General features: G+C 37.4%; 1 protein-coding gene across 1 annotated transcript in view; it reads left to right on the forward strand.

Moving 5' to 3' along the window:
- The first annotated feature begins 2,165 nt into the window (after window positions 1–2,165).
- Window positions 2,166–19,352, forward strand: part of CNTN1 (contactin 1) — a 106,942-nt gene continuing 89,755 nt past the window's right edge. Inside the window, 1 exon segment of the mRNA XM_009583770.1 lies at window positions 2,166–2,229. Within this exon segment, the coding sequence (XP_009582065.1) occupies window positions 2,166–2,229 (64 nt within the window).

A 19,352-nucleotide genomic window follows, 5' to 3' on the forward strand; every position in this document is an offset into this window, starting at 1 on the left:
ATTAATGTACATTATTTATCACTTTATTGTTGATGCTTGGACTGTCATTTGGTCTTTTCCATCCACAATAAATGTCCATAGAGTTCAGCTTATAAACAATTGAGTAGTCTGCTCATACCAAGCGAATAGGTATTGCAGTACTATAATATAGGAAAAAGGAGAAAGGAAGTTTCATTGTTAGGGTAGGTCTTAAAGCGCTCTATTAGGGGAACTTTCGCCTCCTGGAGTGAAGGTTGCTGCATGTCTTCTGAAGCTCATCTTTTCATGAAAATCACATAACACTTTATTCCCATAGACAACCTAACACACCTCAAACATTTAGCTTTCAACATTTTTTATGTCCCGGTATCTGATCTTAATTCTGTTTCTACTCTAAGAAGGTGTAAAGCTGGAGTTAAATTTGAAAAGTAACAGCTTTGAAATGCACACATCAAAATGATCACACAGAAATTATTCCTGATTTCCTGTCCTGAGGTCCCAAACTATCATGTTATTTCGTTTGTTCCACTGTGCTTCTACTTAAATCCTTCAGTCCCCATATGCCATACTGACAAAGGACTGTATGCTCCTGTCTCTCTTTGTCATCTTGTTTCTGCTTAAGAGTCCAGAGAATGATCTGCAGAAGTTTGAACTTTAGATTCTGTGACAGCTCACAAATGCTGAAATTTTAGCTCTTCAAAATTGCCGATGCATTTCTGTGATTACTATAAAAGAAAAGCCAGATTGCAGCATTAAAATAAACTACCGAATCAAACAGTAATGTCAGATGCCATCTCTCAGTTAAGATAATACTGACTTATTGTCAAATTTCAATATCTTAGAAAAGGAATTTTCAGTTATACCATCAGCACAGAAACTATCTGTGCTGTGACCTAGAGCTACTCTGTGTTAATGAGAAGAAAAAGGTGATATATAAAACTGTGTTGCAAAATGCCTGGTGAGTTTAATTATGTATATCATATTTTGCAGGCATTGCCACGATTAGAAGATTTTTTCATATTCTTGGTACTATAATGAGAATTAGAAAATTTTCTTACCAAAAGGAGACCCCCAAAGTTCTCAGAATGTTTCAGAACATAATTAACCTTACAGTACAAATGTTGTACACTTGAAAAATGATTTATGGTAATATTTTGAGAAATAGAAAGAACAAATGACCAAACTGGTGTTTCCATAATGATTCATTTGACAGATGCATTAGCAGACCACAGAATGTGATATACAGCAGTTTTTGGTAGTTATAAGTAGCAGCATCTTTGACATTGCCTTTTTCAATGTACTGGTAATGCATGCTGGACTATGTTCTTCTTGTATCTCCATCAGTATAAAACCACAGAGATGCCAATGAAGATAATGATGCTATTTCGATTTCTGATATTGGTTGCTGTGTGTAACATTTTGTCTGTTCTTCTCTTGTCGTTTCAGCTGTACATCAGGGAGGTAATTTATCAATTTTTTTTCCAGATAAGTTTTTCCAGAATGTGAAAGGTACCTTACATGCCTCTCCAGCTAAATTAGTTCAATTGAATGTTTGAGGCAATTAAGAAAAGTTGAGCACTTTGGGGAAGAGGTCAGGGAAGAAGGATGAAGGCAAGCACGGTAGAAAGTATGTGTAAAAGTTAATAGATTACAGCATCTATGATTGATTTTCTTTAAAGACATTAATGTGTGGCTGTTCCTAATTTGTCGATGCACTAATATATCACGTAAGATATCAGAATATATACTGATTACTTGGCTTTTACTGGGTAGAACAAAGTCTGCAGGTGATGATGTGCTTTCCCTTTCCTTACATAGTGAGTATATTACCCTTAAATTGTGGGGCCAGGCAGTGAAAAATCAGAACAGTTAATATTGTGTGAGTACGCAACAGTACAATTTAAATGACCAACCTTGTTTGTTGAGTCATATATAACTCCCAAATAAACCTAAATTAATTGAAAAATTAAAACATAATAATTCTATTCTTTTACCCAAAAGGTGGGCATCAAGAATTAGGAAGTATTACTCTTTGGCCAAAGTTTGAAAAATTTAGGACATAATGGGGAAAATACTAAAATTTCAGTACATTTTCACAAAGTCTGTTCAAGTTTTAGTAAGCAAAGAAAATGGACATTGTAACATTTGAACTCTCTTTAGTGCTGTAAAACAGGAGTAGTAAGAACATGAACCTCAACACTACTACATACTACATCTCATACTTTCGAATTAGAGGTTTAATCAAAACAGGTAGGATGCATGTTTTGAAAGGGTTATCTTTTTCAGATATACTTTACTACGGTTTTCATTGTACCTGTTTTGTCAGGAGCTCCCAAGCAGGGAAAGCCCCTGTGTTGAAGACCGCTTGTTCCTTGGTGTGAACACTTCCAGGTCCGTATCAGAAATGCAGTAAATACGGAATAGCTGTGCAGAACCTCTAGGCAGTTGTTTCACGGAGTCTGTAGGGACTCTGTTTTATTGCTTGGAAGAATGCGGAATTGCTGCAAGATGTGACGGCATTACTTTGCAATCAACGCCTTCTAAATGAGAAGGTTATTTTGATTTCTTGGCTTATTGCCATACTGAAATAGTATCTGTGAAAGAATACACTCATATGTTACATTCAACAGAACAGTTATCGACTAAAACATTTGTAATTATTTGAAATTAGTCTATTGGAATGGAATTACTTACTAATGCAACTTTGATAACTAAAGAGAAATGTCTTTTTTTGTGGCTGACTTGCCTAAGCTGTATTTATCTACATATCAAAATGTATTTTTTGTCAAAACAGTATGAAACTTGGAACAAGATCTCTAAAATGCAGTTTTCTAGGCTTCAGTCCTGCAAACTGATGAGTGCCTCCTGTGATTTCGCTGTATGTGTTCATCCTATACTTAAATATTTGCAGACATTTCAGTAGATCAGGCCTTTGGCTCTCATATACCTGTTTGGTTTTTTATTTAACATTTTTCTCCTTGATATTTAAGAATAAAAAGCAAAGCAGAATGATTTGGACGTGTAAAATCAAGTGCTTCTCTCTTTTGGCTTTATTTATAGACCTATTAATTGCTTAGAAGTGATCTTAAATGGTTCTCTGGATTCAGTCATTAAACTGATTAGTCATACTTTTTATAGTATAATTCTCATACTTTAAACTATTTTCTATACAAATAAACATGATTGTATTACAAAGATAAAATACTGGCATTTTCAGATGTACTGCATTGCAAAGATAAAGCACTCATGCACTTGTGGAGCCAATCCTGCATATCATTGCAGAAGTTCAGGGTCAGATGCATGTCACCGAACGTTTTGGTTGTTTTTGTTAGGCCAAATCCAGTCACCTGAGAGAGGTGAGGCTGCAGCAGCTCCCTGTGCCCACAACAGCAGCAGTGCTTAGCAGCTCACACAGTGCATACATACATCTGTACGTGGCTGGCCACATAGGTCAACAGACAGAGAGCAACAGCAGTCGCGAACAGAAACAGCCCCAACAGCCTCATCCTGTCTGGCTGATCAGGATGAAAGCTTGTTGATGGAAAGCATGTCTCCATATGTGAATGTGGACCCCTCCAGTAGCTGGCCTTAGGCACTCAGGCTGTCCCGGACCTGGCCCTGGATCCCCAGGTGTCCCCAGCTGCTGGCAGCAGCGGCCCCAATACCTGCTCCCAAGCCTCTTACCCTCATTGCTGGCTAGTCCAGCTTGGAGTCCGCTGGCGATCACACACTGGCATACGCACCCACACCATACATATCTACTCCAGTTTCTGCAGTTGCTGGCACCCTGGATACGTGGGCCCCTGCAACCTGTGGCCCCTTGTTCAGTTGCCACCACTCAGACCCGTCACACACTGCGGTCTCTCCAGTTGCTGCCACCACGGGCACCTGGGCCCTTTGGGCTCGTGGTCCCACCCCAGTGGTGGCACTTACGCCTCCGTACACACATATGCACACAGAATAGAGAGCCCCTCGCCCAGGAAATTAGTCAGAGATGGAATTTAATATGAAAACAGGACACGCTTTGGTGATCAGGCCAGACAAGTGTACTGACCACCCACTGCTGATATGTAACCGGGCCCTCTTGTCCCCTTACCTGTCCATTTCACCACCTTTGTTCCTCCCCAATCCACCTTTATTTAATCTAAATGCAATCATGACATCAATATTCTTTCAGATTTGCATGGGAAGATGTGATTTCTGGTGTCTCTCGGGTGTAGCGGTTTTGACACAGGGATTCATCCAAAGGCTGTTCTGATGGTACACGTCCATGTGTCCCCCCTTGCTGACTAAGCGTTAAGAGAGATTTCTGTAGATGCTGAAGACTACAGAAACAATGCTTTAGTTGTACGTAATGAAACCAATAATAACCATCATTTGTCTTTTAAAATCTTGAGAGTACAACTAAGTCTACCTCATGAGTAAGTATCCTTGAAAAGCAGTCTTTAAAACACAGAGGATCTTTGAAATGGTGGATGGCAGCTCAAACCTGTAAAAAATGCCCATGGATCTCACCATAGCTATTCTGAAATGTGTAAGCTTAAAACCAAAAGGCACAAATAACGTATTATTCCAAAATCCACCAACAAATTCTAGTGAACATTGAATTGATTTTCCTTTTCTCTCCTTTTTGCAGCTGCTAGTCTGATTTGAACTGTTTATTCACAGGATGAAAGAGATGTTTTTAAGCATTCTCAACAGTTCCAAGTGATTGATGTAAATTTAAAAAAGCTACTCTGATTTAAAGAGAGTTGCTAGGAAACATGCAGTTTGAAGATGAAATCTCCCATTGAGCTTGTCTTTGGCTGTACAATAGGAAGTATGTTATAGGATATCCTGAGTTACAGATTATATGGATAAACTGTTAAATTTTTATGTATATAAATACATCTGCTATGAACTTACTGAATACACATGATTCATGCCCATATCTTCATTTACTGATGAATAACAAGGTATTACTGAGTTCAGTAATGTGAACAATAAAATGTGAAAATCAGATAGAAAATGCCAAGAGTGTTGATAAAGATTATCTTACAATCTTGTTTCATTTTTCCGAAACATCAAATGAATTTTTTCTTAGAAATGGATCTATTTAATTTTAAGATGATATTCTGAGTAGTCTGTTCTTTTCTTTTATAAACTTTAACAAAATTGAAACTGCAAAAGATAACATCAATTATACGGTTAATTTCACTGGAGAAGTTAGTGGGTTTTGTCCCTTGAAAGTTGTTGGCCAAAGTAACCAAAAAATCCTCTTTATCGTATGAAAGAATGCCCAGTTTTAACAATGGATATCTGTTCATATTCATGCCTGATTTTTTTTCATTCTGATTTTAGAGCCTTGGGTGTGTTTGGTTATCTTGGAGTCAAGTTAAACTAATTAGGCTTTAAGACACAAATGGAAGCTACTTGTAAGTATAGGAACAGAGTTGTATGCTGTTCTGCGTGATGCTTGGTGCTTGGCAGGAGGTTTATTGATTTTTGTTCGCTGAAATTTTTTACCAGGCAATCTTTAAGCAGCAAAGCCCTTACAGCATGCTTTCAGAAAAGTGAAAAGTGTGAGTAATGCCTGTGAGTTACAGCAGCAGTAAGTGATCTTTTTCTTATTTATTACCTTAGAAGAAAGAACAGCCAGTTGCTGATACAGCAGTGTGAATAGGGACTTGGAGGACTGGCTGCCTGACCCTTTGCTGCTGACATGATGATTAAAGACAGTGTTTAAGTACCGCTAAGCAACACTTCATTATCTGAAGGTATTTCAAAACAAAACCTTTTTGCAACTCAATGACTCAAGAAAAGTAACTAAGCTGTATTCATAATTAATAGTAAATTTGAGTTGTTGATCTTACCATAAATTAGAAGATGCCTAACCTTCCTAAAAAAATATGTTTATAATAGCAATACTAAATGACCCTTTGTTACAGAGTCGTTGATTAACTGCAAGATGAGATAGATGTGTGACCGCTGTAAAACCCTTGTAAGGAAAAGAATTAATGTTGATTCATAATGAATCTGTGGATGCAAATGAGAAAAATAAGACATCTCGTTAGTTGCATGAACTATCTGAGAGGACAAAATAGCAGAAAGCCAAAACAAAGAGTGAAAAAAATAAAAATGGGAAGGATGATGTAGCAGGCAAGCAAAGTCCCATAGGGCTTCTTAATTGCCTAACAAAAAAGCAAAAGTGCCTACTGAGCAACTGACTGAAGAAGTTACTGATTCTTGAGGTCTGAATTCTTTGATGTGTAAATATAAAGGAAGCAGGAGAGTTAAATTCACAGTGTGATTAACCAGCAGCATGTTGTCCTACTTGAAAAAATGGCGCATTAGAAAATTGCCACGGAAAACAGACATCTTGTAACAGTAAGGTTGCCATTCAGATCCCTGGTACCTTCGCTATCTGGTAACAATCTTCTGCCGATATATTTGATGTTTTTGTTTCTTGTTATAGGCGCTATGTTTTCTTGCTTTGTAGAATAGGCGCTATTGCTTTCAAGTGTAAAAGGCATGGCTCAAAACACGTCTAGAGAAGGAATTTATTGTCTTTTTGGTGCTTGATTCTTGGAGAGAAGCTTCCACAAGCTTCCACAGCTTCCAAAGAAGGGGGCAGGGAGGGGAGAAAAAGGATAGCTCTGAGTCAGAGTATATTGCAGATCATCAGTGTGCCAGAACATTAGTTCTTTTAAGCCTATCGACATGAGAGTTTAAGTGGAAAAGAAGGCACAAAGAGTAAATTTGTAAATATTTGTAGAAGAATGGAAGTTTTGCATTGCACTCCAAAGTTAAGGTTTCCAATTGAAACTTGGGCCAAGCCCTGTAACAGCCCTGGAGTCCTCATCACCTCCGAGACATTGGTTCTCCATGTTTCCAAGTCAATGTTTATTAAGCAAAAATACAGAGCTTGTTGGATTATCCACTACTGATAGAATCACTTATTAATTTAGCCTGTCTAAATATATTAATAAACTGATCCTGGGTTTTTTAATTATTTATTTATTTAGCACCTGTAAGCAGTAAAAAAAAAAAATTTGAGTAATTGGGAGAGAGAGGGATTAGACTGTTTTGTGCTCCAACTTAGTGGTTGTTTGTTATGTTATTGCATGTTGTCCTTGAGAGTGTAAAATCTGTTCAATAAGAGTATTTTATTTATGGGCCATCAAGTTGATGGGCTTCTTAGCTGGCTTTCATTCATGTGAAATGGAGAGAGTAGCTATATTCTTTAAATGGGATGTTGTGGAAAATACTAGAAGCACAACTGTTGGTGACGGACTGTTTGGGCCAGTGGGCAGTATTGGGGCAGTGGATTTGAACTTGCATTTCCACTTGAACAAATCTGGCAAAAACAAAGATGATCAAAAGGAAATGAAGCGTTTCTACAAGCCTTTGTGAAGGGAATTAAAGCCACTTTTGGACTCTAAGAGATGGCCAGCTATCATCAAAAATCTTCTGTAGATGCAGCAGTGCTATAAGAGCAGGGCTGGCTTGGAAGTTTACTTACAGTAATCCCAGAGCACTGTAATGAGATAAATCCGTGCAGTGGTAAGGAACTTGGCTGTTATCACCTTTCTGGTAATAGAGAAGACTAGTAAACACTAGTGGCTAAGGTATTGGTTTCAGAAGTAAATCAAGGGTTTGTGGGTGCTGGTTGAGAAGCCAGATTTTTAAATAAGATGTGGCACAGTCTAACCTAGACTGCCAAAACTTGCTGATTGATCACAAAATGAAATTGCAAAGACCAAAATAGTAGAAAAGGACAAAGGGTGATACAATAGATAATATGCAATGTACATAATTATTTTTGTTAAATTCAAAAGTTTCTTGGTAATTCTAAATATTGAGCAACTAACAAGGTTTATGAGGAATTAGTTATCATAGCAAAAAATGCCAACTCTTTTAAGAAAATCAACATAACGAGCAATTAGATCCTTACTAAAATCACTAAAAGACCCTGAAGTAAACCAAATATAAAACACTGATTAGGTTGAAGTATTATGTGGCTTTTAGAAGGCTTTGATTATAACTTGCCACTGTGTTAATTTACTAGTGAAATATTGCAATTATATATACTCATGTTTTGAAAAAGGGTGGAGAACCAGAGATTTCTTCTAGATCTTTGTATCTATTTATAGTCTAATCTGGACGGAATCTCTACCAATTCTAAAACTTGAATGTATATAATTATCATAATATTCCAGGAAATGAGACTCGTAACAAGCATCTTGATTTACCTTTCCTAGCTAAGTGGTACCAAGCCAAAGCTCCTAAACGCTTTCCTTTGCCCCCTCTCTGCCCGTTCAGCACTTGGGGTTCCTGAGAGGAGCCCTGAGCAGATGTCAGGGGCTCATGCAGCGATCACGCTGCTCGCACGCTGAAAGCGTCAGTAAAGGGGGTTCAGGGAAGATCTTGCCATGGTAAATATTGAGATTTACAGGCAGAGGCGACGGCTAATCCTCATGCACCTTCATTTACCTACACCTCCATCTCCATTGCTTCCCCTCTCTGCCTTTCTTTCTGACTGCCCTTTTGGGTTGGTTTATTGCTTCCGTCCTCCCACACATCACTTAGGTGTTCCACATGACATCCCTCCCCTCTGTAATGCTGAGTTCTGTTTCTTTGCTTCCTCTTCTCCCCTTTAACATCCCCCACTGTTGCTCTGCTTTCCCTTGTCTATTCCCACCCCTTCTTGATTTCAAATCTAGCACTGCTTTTGATCTTACGATCTTTATTCAAATGACTTCCGTTACCTGCTGTTTGTAATTTCTTTTTGTGTCTGCATTATGAATGCTTTATATCCTTGCAAAACGATGATGTCATCTGTGTGTTTGGATTAAGTAGGGAAGTGATGGAAAACACTAGCTATTTTCCTAGCTGTAAAACAAGTATCTTTTTCTCCTTAATGAAGGCCAAAGTGTGCTGTGAAGACCTGAAGAAAGCCACACAGAATGTGGAAGAAAATGTAGACATTTTCCTAAAGTGCATTTTGAGAGATTAAAGAATCCTTACAATTGGGTAGTACAGAGAGGCAGGTCTACCCTTGTGTCCTAGGGATGCCTCTCATCCTAATGAAGCATCACGAGACACTGCAAGCCTCCAAGAAGCGTTCTGGGAGGTCCCTGTGTTCAAAATTGAACGTGCTTCCTATTCAGCAGACAATGTCCCAGTTTTCCCCCACCTCCTTTGGGAGGATTGCACTCCAGACAGCTCACCAGAAGGAGTTTTCTTGAATCTAGAAAGGCAAAGGCCCTGTAGTGGTGACTGGCTCTTTAGGGAATCGGAACCGTCGAAAGGGACCTAAATGTGTTAATGAGCATTAGATAGTAATTAAACTTGACACAGTTGCAGTTAAATGCCTGCTCATTTTATTACATATTTTAAAAAGGTCTTACTCGTTTGCTATAATTACGATGCATTGTTGTGAGAAAAGAAGGATAGTGTATGTGCAGACTAAAAGAAGGATAGTGTATGTGCTTTTACAGGGGAGAAAAGTGAGTCGTACTAATGACTGTTCTTTTGTTCGGGAATGACTTTTACTTAGGCAATATCCTCACTCTGCGAAGAAAAAAGATTAAGAGCTGTAAGGCAAAAGAGGCAGTAGATAATGCCACGTGAGCACTGCAGCCCACAGTGCTGCCTCCGGCGCGAGTGCTGCTGCCTCAAATACGCCTGGACTCCTCCTTGGGCAGCTGGGTGGTAACATCATGTACAGCCATACTACTTCAGACATACAGACGATAACCTGCATGCTGTCTCATGTCATAGCAGGCAGTTCTGCCAAAATTCAGCAGAGCGATGTGAAACAGCCTCACTTCTTGTCCACAAGCTGAGATAAATCAGGAGGGATGGATGTGCGATGTATACAGAACCTGCTTAGCTGAAAGAAGTGAGAGCAAGGAAAGGATTTTTAATCCTGGCAGCGTGGATATTTTTGTATCTGAATAAAATGAGATATTTATAGCATTTACTGACACAATTTTTATTTACTGTCATTTGAACCAATGTTCAAACCATTTTTTCCTGAGCCAACAGAAAAGAATTTCTAGAGAGCTAAAGGACAGGGTAACTTTCCAAAATCAAACCTGGATTATGCAAAAGAGATGAAGGAGCAATCTTCTGTCTGCAGCGGTGCCTGTAATGTCAGAGAGAGAACACAGGTTTACTCTTAACAGTTTCATCCATAAATACATTTGAACACAGTTATTATCACCATGAATTACTGTGTAATTTCCGTTGTTCCCAACAGAGTTCCTGTTTCATTGCTGTTTAATTATGTGCATTATTTCAGTGTAACTATGCAATTTAACTTATGTCACTTGGAAATAAATGTTCCAGGCGAGATGGTGTCATAACACAAGAAGCTTCATAGCCAGGATGTAGTTCCTGGAAAAGTATACAAAGTCATTTGTTGATGTAGCCTACCACTGTCTTTTGGAGGAATCATATAGACACACTAGTTCCTACCTTGGTCATTTAAGGTAGATGCCTGAAATAGTTGTGAATATCATTTGTGTGACAGAGTCTGAAGAAACTTTAGTGCCAACAGAAGTGGGAGGGTAAAGATGTTTAGTAGATTCTTCCCCTTGGATCCAGCTACAGTAAGAATATGCATTTGTTGCCAACATAAGAGCCTTTTTCCAGGGAATATTTCTAAATAAATCTCGGTTCTGGGGATCACTGTTTAGCTCTTGTATGTGTTTTGCTGAGCACTGTTTTCATGTAACAGCCATGATTTTAGGGTCATGGCATCTAATACAGTTTTGACCTGTTTGTTAAAGATTTCATCTGCTAAGAAAAGGAAAAGTGTGAAGTGCAACAGCTCCTGTGCTTTCAGAGCCAAAAAGATTCTCTTGTGATATTTCTTGTCATTTTCCTACACTATGAGTTTAATAAAACACCCCGTGAAACTCCCCTCTAAGGAAAGCTCACTATCTGAGGCATGTTCAGATAAACATCTTCTTAGCATTATTCTGAGGAAGAAGGGACAAGTGTAAGGCCCTGATGGCCGAGACGTGTCCCTGGCCACCTCAAGGAGAGACGTGAGACACGCAGGCTGAGACAGGCCTGTCCAGCAGCAGCTCAAACCAGAGGCTCTCTGTTACTCAGAACAGCATTTATCCCAAGCATACCTAGGGAGTCAGGTATGTTTGTACATGTGCTTTGAAATTCAAAATGGCCCATTTCTTGGTGTTGGAGGTGGAAAACAGGGCAGTTTCAAAACAAGACCTAAACCATTTGGATTTTGGAAAAAGAAAACAATTTAGTAAAAATTTTGACCTGGAAAGAGCAAGAGTCTTGGTAAAAGGTAGAAGCCACTGTTGGCATCATTGGTACTTGGCATGGGAAGCTGGAAAACAGTAACATCAAGATTACATGCTGCAAAAAGTGACAATGCCATGTTAGGATGCAACATGCCCTAGGATGCCTGTTATTGAAAAGTATTCAAGTATGTACAAGCGTATTTTATAATGAAATAATAACAAAATTAATATACTGAGAGGAATGGATGATATCAGCATGTGCCTGAGATAGATACAACAATATTCTGTCAGTGGTAAGCTGAAAGCCTTGCTTTGTGTGGAGGTCGTAACTTAACCAGTGCTACAGCAGAACCAACTGAGAGAAGAAGTGTGAACAAGATGTGACGGATGTAAAGGATGCATTTATATATTCATGACAAGAAATCCATTAAACAAACCGGAAAATTACAAACATGATGACGCCTTGCCCTAAAGAAATAGATAACAGCCACCAGCCAGAAAGAAAAAGCTAGAAAAATGTTCCGATTGAAAGACGTAAAAAATGTTGTAGAAAAAGCTGCATGTTTCTTTAGCTTGATTTTAGTACATGTACAGGCAGAGTTTCTCCCATACGGAAAAGAGAAAACTTCAGATATGACATTGCAATAATATTTTCAACATTTAAAAGGAAACTTATAAAAATTAATACTGCCTTTCCAGAGGATCATGAATTGCATGTTAAAAGTTTAAAAGAAATTATATACTAGACAAAACAAATTAATCCTGAAAGAGATTCATGTACTTCAGTTTCACTGTAATTTTCTTTTTACAGACTTTGAAATCATTAATTGTAATGTAGTATTTACTGAGATGGAGGAGGATGGAATCTGGACTTTATTTTATTGCAAACTATGTAATATTTTAATATTTCTAATAATGTGAAGTGTTCACAGAGAGAGAATCTCGCTTAAGAAGTTTTCGTTTAGGAAGATGAGTCTAAAAGAGGATGTTCAGTATTAATATTTACCATATTACTTACTGTCACCGGAAGATCTGGGTACTCTTAAACAGTGTGCTCTCTGAATAAAAGAGATCATGAATTTGATGCAGCAAATTTGCTAATGCATTTATTATTGAAAAGACTCTATCCTATATTAACTCTTAAGTATTCAGTTTAGACAGATAATCTGGCAAGTGAAATGTGATAATGAGATAAAGCCTTATGTCAGAATTATTCACTCCTTTTTCTTTCTCTCTAGTCAGGTATTTTTAGCTCTCTGAATGCTGGTGTTGCAAGGCACGATTCCTTTTGAGATAATTGCTGAACAGAAGATAACCATGTGGCTCTTCATCTATCATCTTATTACACCCTGTTTCATCTTCTGCCTGGCAGGTAAGATGACCTCCCATGTTAATTCATTTAACTGACTGTTGTCAGTTTTATGCATTTCAAGGTCAATTATGCTATTTGTATGGCTTTATTTTATTTGTGCGGATACAATGAATTACTAAATGTGAATGATGAAGCTGTAAGGAAACATACTTACTACAATGGACGCCATAATTAAAAACTTGAGAAAACAGAGATCTGGACTTTAAATTTGGTTTTGTCTATTCTAATTATTTCTCTAGATTATAAAAATATATCGACCATCTATTTGTGCACAGGTGGTCAACATAATGAAGAGAATGGAAATATGCCCACATGAAGAGGCACTAAACACAAAATTATGTTATATAGACACCATATAAAATTCATAAAATCAGCATCCTACCAGCACAATATTGTGGTATTTTTCATAATACAGTGGGGCAATGCTGCATATACTGACTTTAATTTGAAATTACAAATGGGAAAACTTTTCATAAATAGAGATGGGACGGTGAACATTAAAACTTTCAGGAGTAATATTTCTAATATCTGAAATTACAGAGATGTTTGTAACTGAAATTTTAGTTCAGTTCTAAGAGATGGAAGGAGCTCTTTTGGAATGTAAAAAGTCAGAATTAAAATCTAGTTACTATCCAACTGTTCTGAACAACTTTGAGATTTGTAAAACCTGTTTCAGACTTCCATGCCAATTTAAATGAATGCTGTTTTTTTGTGGCTATCAAGAATTAGATTGCCAGCATAAGTGAGCTCTTCTCGCTTATGAAAGAAAACATTTTGCTTATGTACAGACTGCATGAACTGAGGTCTGAGCATGTAAAAACCAGAATAATTAAATTGAGCTTGCATGCTTCTTTATAGACCACGAAATGCTACATCATGTGTTTTGTGGACATGAAAACATTACTGCTTCAGCACATAAGTTTCCCATGAATGCCAAGTGCAACTTTTCCCACTTGATTATGAGAGAAGTAAAAAAAAATCCAACCCTTAAACCTTAAATTATATATAGCTTGGATTTTCTCTGGAACAGTAGGTTCAAAAATACGTTATGAACAGAAGGCCAGAATCTACATTATCTAAAGCTTTTTACCACAACATACAGCATTATTCACAATTGCTAAAGAGATACACGCATTTTCTTCTAAAATACAAAGTGGATGAATATACTTAATACCTGTTTACCTTGTCTGCCATGTCCCTGCTTGGATCTTAGAAGACCATTTCATGCTACTGCAGAGTGTCTGACATTTGTAAATAAATAATCATAATGTGTTTTGTGATCATAATGCTCAGAAACCTGGAAGTGCCTTTTTTACCTTCCTGTCAGCCCAGTAGAGATATTTCGGCTCATTCCCAGACCATCTTGTTTCTGAGCATGAGCTTCTCAGATATTAGTAGGTCCTCATTTCTATGACATATTGAAAACAGCATGAGATCTACTTCTAAATATCAAATGGTTTCTAGACTTGCAATGCTGATACGGAGCCTGACAACTTAGTGATAGTTAAGATAATGAATGAATCCATGGCTCTTCTGTTCAGCATCCATTAGCATTCAAGGTTAATCTAGCCATGTGCTGTGCCAACAGATCTTTGTCCCTCTCTCGTGAAAATATGTAACAGGATACAACGATGTCAGTTAGATCAATACTGATGAGAGTGATACCAAATGACTGTCTTGAGCAGCCACCTTTGGCAATGTTAAATGCTGGGGAAATAGAGAGGTGTACAGGAAGCAGGAACAGAAAGAGAAGGAGAAGGCTTATTAGAAAAATAAAGATGCTAATTAAAATATTATTATATTGGTGCGCAGTGGGAGTGACAGAATCTTAAGGTTTTCCACCTGTTTTAGCTTCTTTCTGATATTGACCTTTGGAAAACTTTTCAGTGTGATTTGCTATTGATATTCATGTCACAATTTGTGGTGTTTTTAGAATCCAGTTGATTTTTATCCAGCAGAGGACTTGAACATGTGCTTAACATCACGTTCCTAAGTAAGCTTGTTGATTTGGCTCAACTTATGTGCTTAAATTTTGTGATGGATTGAGTTCCTGAAGAAATATGAAAGGCCTTTAATGAACTTAAATCAATGCTGTCTCATTATTATTTGCTTTAAGCAAACAGTATTACCATTTTACCCTTCTTAAAGATGAACTTTAAGATCTTAATATTTCCAGCAGAAGCTCTTGTAGCCATCTCTTAGTAAAACTGTTATCATCTTTAATTAAAAATGTATTTTCATTACAGTGGAATTATTAGGCATTTATCCATCAATAAACTACTGCTAACCTTCTTACAATTATCTTCAAAATGAAGTGGTTTATGCACAGACATTCTGAAAGGAAAATTCATAGTGTTTTGCCTTTTATTTTTAAAGCAAAATGGTAATTTGTTTGTTAAAGTATGCAATATGTAGGTCTTGAAGCGCATTCAAATCTTCCTCCCTTTATTTTTCAGCACTCCCTTCTCATATGTGGAGGGTTGGTCATCTGGTCTTGGAGCTTGGCATTTTTTTACTATGGAATTGAATGCATGTACAGAAGTGCTTGCAGGATTAGGGCCTTAGGATACATCCACTGTAGTTTCTGAACGTAGGCATTCGTAGGTGTATATAGCCCTGCATGTTTTACTGCCAGCCTTTCAGTGTATTTCAGTAATATCCACATCATTTCCTCTGTTAGTTTCTTTTGCATGTGGTACCTTACACACTAATGTTTTTCTGTTTGACACGTGCAAGTTGTTCCTCCTGAGTAAAGCACCTTTTAAATGGTGCTGGATCTGGGAGCCCTTCCAGGAGCCTGAGTGTTCTAAGTACTTGCTCCATTTTTTTAATCAGCTGTTTCCTTTATTAAGATTCAATTACTTCTCTATTTTTTGTGTTTTGATTTAAGGATTTAGTGAGATTAAGGACACTTGAGAACAAATAAGGCAAATATACAAATGGACATCCATTAAAAATCTCTTGCACATGGTATGTGAATCATTTGAGTGAAGTGACTTGATCTTGTATTTGACTTCCCATTAAATCTACTTTCCCAATGAATTGCCAGATAACTGTATATCCACCATTTCTGATAAATCACTTGAAATATATAACTTTTTAAAAAATTCATAAAGCATTAATAACTTTGTAAATAAGGAAGACGGTAAAAGATTATTTTTACTCCTAAATGAAGAATATTCCACAGCTCCTACATGAAATATAGATTATAACTACCCTATAAGCCAACATGAAAAGGTTTATCTTGTAAAGAATGTACAAAAAATGAAGACGTGCTTGAAATCAGTATATCAAGTTAGAAAGTGAGAGTAAATTTATAACATTTTTGCTTATTCTCATACTAGCCATATAAAGACAGAATGATGCATAAGTGTCCTAACATGGTTTAATGACCTGTCTTTGAGAGACATCGTTATAGAAGACCAACAGTAAAATTATATACTATTCCCTTCGGGAATTTTCTGTTTTCTTCTACTTTTCTGTATTCAGATTAGATAGAGAATTGATTATGCAAAATGTGAGAATGAGTATATTGAAAAGACAGGTAGCAGTCTGTACAAATAGTTTAATTAAATAAATTGCAGGAATGATCCATTTCAGGTTCCCTACAAAATAACATCTCAGATCAGGTATAAAGTAACTCCTGTGTACTTGTGGCAACTGTCCATGAGCAGGAGAAAATAGAGATATTTGAATTAGGGTTGTTAAATGTTAACTGTGAAGTAATGTGTAGTTATTAGTAGCTGCATCTACCAGTAAACATAGTGGCCTTCTTTTCCGTTTTGCAAATTTTCTGCCATGTGATACAGGAGTCCTGCTTAAGATCATCAGCTCTCTCCTTCTTAGTGTGTGTTCCCTGCCTGTGTGATATATATCAGCCTTGAGATTCCCAGTGCTGAAAGTAGAAACAAAAGTCAGAGGAAATGTGCTGTGTTGGGTTTGCTGTGCTGCAACTTGCTCCTTTAACCTGGTGTCCTGGAAAACAATGCACCAGAGGCCAATTCTCAGTGGCCAGTTCTCAGCTTGTGGGTGCCAATCCAGGAAATTCCTAACTCTCTGAAGCTGTAGAACTGATAGCAAAAAGAGAAGATCATGATTGAACCTAGAAAGAGTCATTAAAAATTGGTGGTGGTGGTGATGAGTCTGACCCTGTTAAATGAAGTACTACAGCATGAGTAAAATGTCTTACTTCAGCCATGACGTGCCAGCTGCCTGGGGTTACCATTTTCTCGGCTCTATTATAAAGTAGAAAATTGCTGAACTCATGAGCTGTCTTCAGCTTCACACATACCCATTTGTCATATCTAATGTCATATTTAATCTGAGCACTAAATACTGCGTCATAAATGGATTTAGGAAACCTCTCTGGACTTTACAGTCCCATGAAGACAGAGACCCAAAGAGGCAGTAGTTTTATCCCTAGGAACTTCATAGATTAAACCTACACGTTGAGATTTATTATTTATAGATCCAAATGCGGTATCTGTGCTGGCAGTAAATGATATGTAGAAGTATTGAATCAAAAAATGTTTGGAAAGTTTGAAAAAGGAACTGATGAGTTATCTGGTATCATGGAAATTATGTTCCTATATGTATCGATAAAATCACTATTTCAATACATTTCTGCATAAGGTTCATGGAAAAAAAAGTATATTTCTATGACATCCACTAGAGGATGTTCAATTTTGGCTAAGAAGGAACAATTGCACTGTTATGTTTGGATATGTGAGGGTGTAAGGACAATAGTATCTCTCCGTGCTTGACCTTCTCTGTGTTCTTTGGGTCTCTGAACCCTGCAGAACAAGTAAGAAGCAGAAAGTGCAGTTGAATTCTGGTGCTGCACTGGAGTGGAAATTAGTGCCCTAATTTCTTTAGGGCAAGGACTGTTTTCTTAGTACTGCCTGACCATGTGCTCCATGACCTTCCACAGAGGTTTCTAGATGCTGCTGCAAAACAAGTAAAACCAAGTGTACAATAATATGTCCCTCATCAGTTGTGGGAGTGGGCTGTGCTATCATTGTACCCTCTCTCCTGAATCTTAACACTTGAAGAAATGGGAGATAAATTGCCGTTAGCGTTCCTGTTGTTGCTAGTGATGGTGCTACAGCTACCTCAGGAGATTCAGCTCTAGGAGTAAGCTTGGGTTCTGGGTTCGGTGCCAGGAGTAGGCTTTGGCCAGTGGGCTCAGGTCATGTTGCAGAGCTACAGTCAGGTAAATCCAGATTCTCTTATGCGAAGATTAATCACGCTTTATTTTAACCATCTAAGGCTTAAGTATGTGATAGAGGTTTCAGCTTTTTCTGTAGCTGATGAAGAGAGAATAGGATATCCAAATTATCTGCTGGAAATGCTTGTCTGACCCCTCTAAAGAAATCCCATATGACTAGTTTGGACAAAATACCTAACTTTTAAAATTACGTGAGATAAATCCCACACTTAATGTCAAGAGTCTCACTTCGAATTTACAGTACACAAGAGAGTAGACTTAGTAGAAAGAAGGAAGAAAGAAGGAATTACTATTCTTGTTATCACTTCATTTATTAAACTTTATCTCCTCTGTGTCATCGCATTGAGGTTTGAGATACTGGAGTGCTGCAAGCCCAGGCTATCTGTAAGAAAAGCCTTTTAAAGCATTTTATGTTCCATGATTTGCCACACATACTATAAAACAACCCCTAAAAACATATGCAGTATGTGCAATCTGCAGCTGAGAGCAAGACAAAAGTAAACTATTAGGTTTTATTTAATTTTCCATACTGGAAAAAAATAAGCCCAAGAACTGCAGTTTTCTCCTATGAACTAAAAAAATTCACAAAGTCTGTAATAAACTATATATTTTTAACTTCCCTTTCTGGTTGTGCTCACACACACAGCAGTTCCCATAATTATAAGCAGCTTTGCTTCATGACATTATCTTTAATCTATGAGTAAAATCGATTTTCAAAATAAATTAGATGCATGTAAGGACTGAATTAGCTGATAATAAAATAAATTGACTTGTCTGAAAATGATTTGGATGACTGGTGTTGAAACAAGCAAAATAACCCTGCTCTTTCTCAACAGAGGAATTATTTGCTCAGCACTCTAACCCACTGAAATTTATGTTTTAAGTTCAAGATTTTATATTGTCTATGGTAGTAACAGGTTGGCATAGTTGCTTAATACTATGCAAAATGTAAATATTACATTTATGTTTAAAGACTTCCATTGCACGAATAGCAAGATGAGTAGTTGTGTGCAAATACTCTTGCTGCAATTTTGTCTTCGTTATTTCTTACTAACAAGAGGAAAGACCCAAGATGCGGGTAAAATACCACAAGATGAAACTCAGATCTAATATGAGAACTTTTAGTAAAATTAGAAAGTTCAACCAAAAGGTCTAAAAGTTGAAGATCTTTAGATATTAAAATTTAGATGTTAAAAAGAGAAATCTTCTAATTGTAAGCATTTTTAGACATTGGAAAAGATTTGCTAAAATAAAAGTCTTACTTAGAATCATAGAATGATAGAATGGTTTGGGTTGGAAGGGACCTTTAAAGTTCATCTAGTCCAACCCCCCTGCAATGAGCAGGGACATCTTCAAATAGATCAGGTGGCTCAGAGCCCCGTCCAACCTGACCTTGAATGTTTCCGGGGATGGGGCATCTACCACCTCTCTGGGCAACCTGTTCCAGTGTTTCACCACCCTTGTTGTAAAAAATCTCTTCCTTATATCTAGTCTAAATCTACCCTCTTTTAGTTTA

This window comes from Fulmarus glacialis, unplaced genomic scaffold (genome assembly GCF_000690835.1).
Source record: "Fulmarus glacialis isolate BGI_N327 unplaced genomic scaffold, ASM69083v1 scaffold15008, whole genome shotgun sequence".
In the NCBI taxonomy this organism is placed as follows: Eukaryota; Metazoa; Chordata; class Aves; order Procellariiformes; family Procellariidae; genus Fulmarus; species Fulmarus glacialis.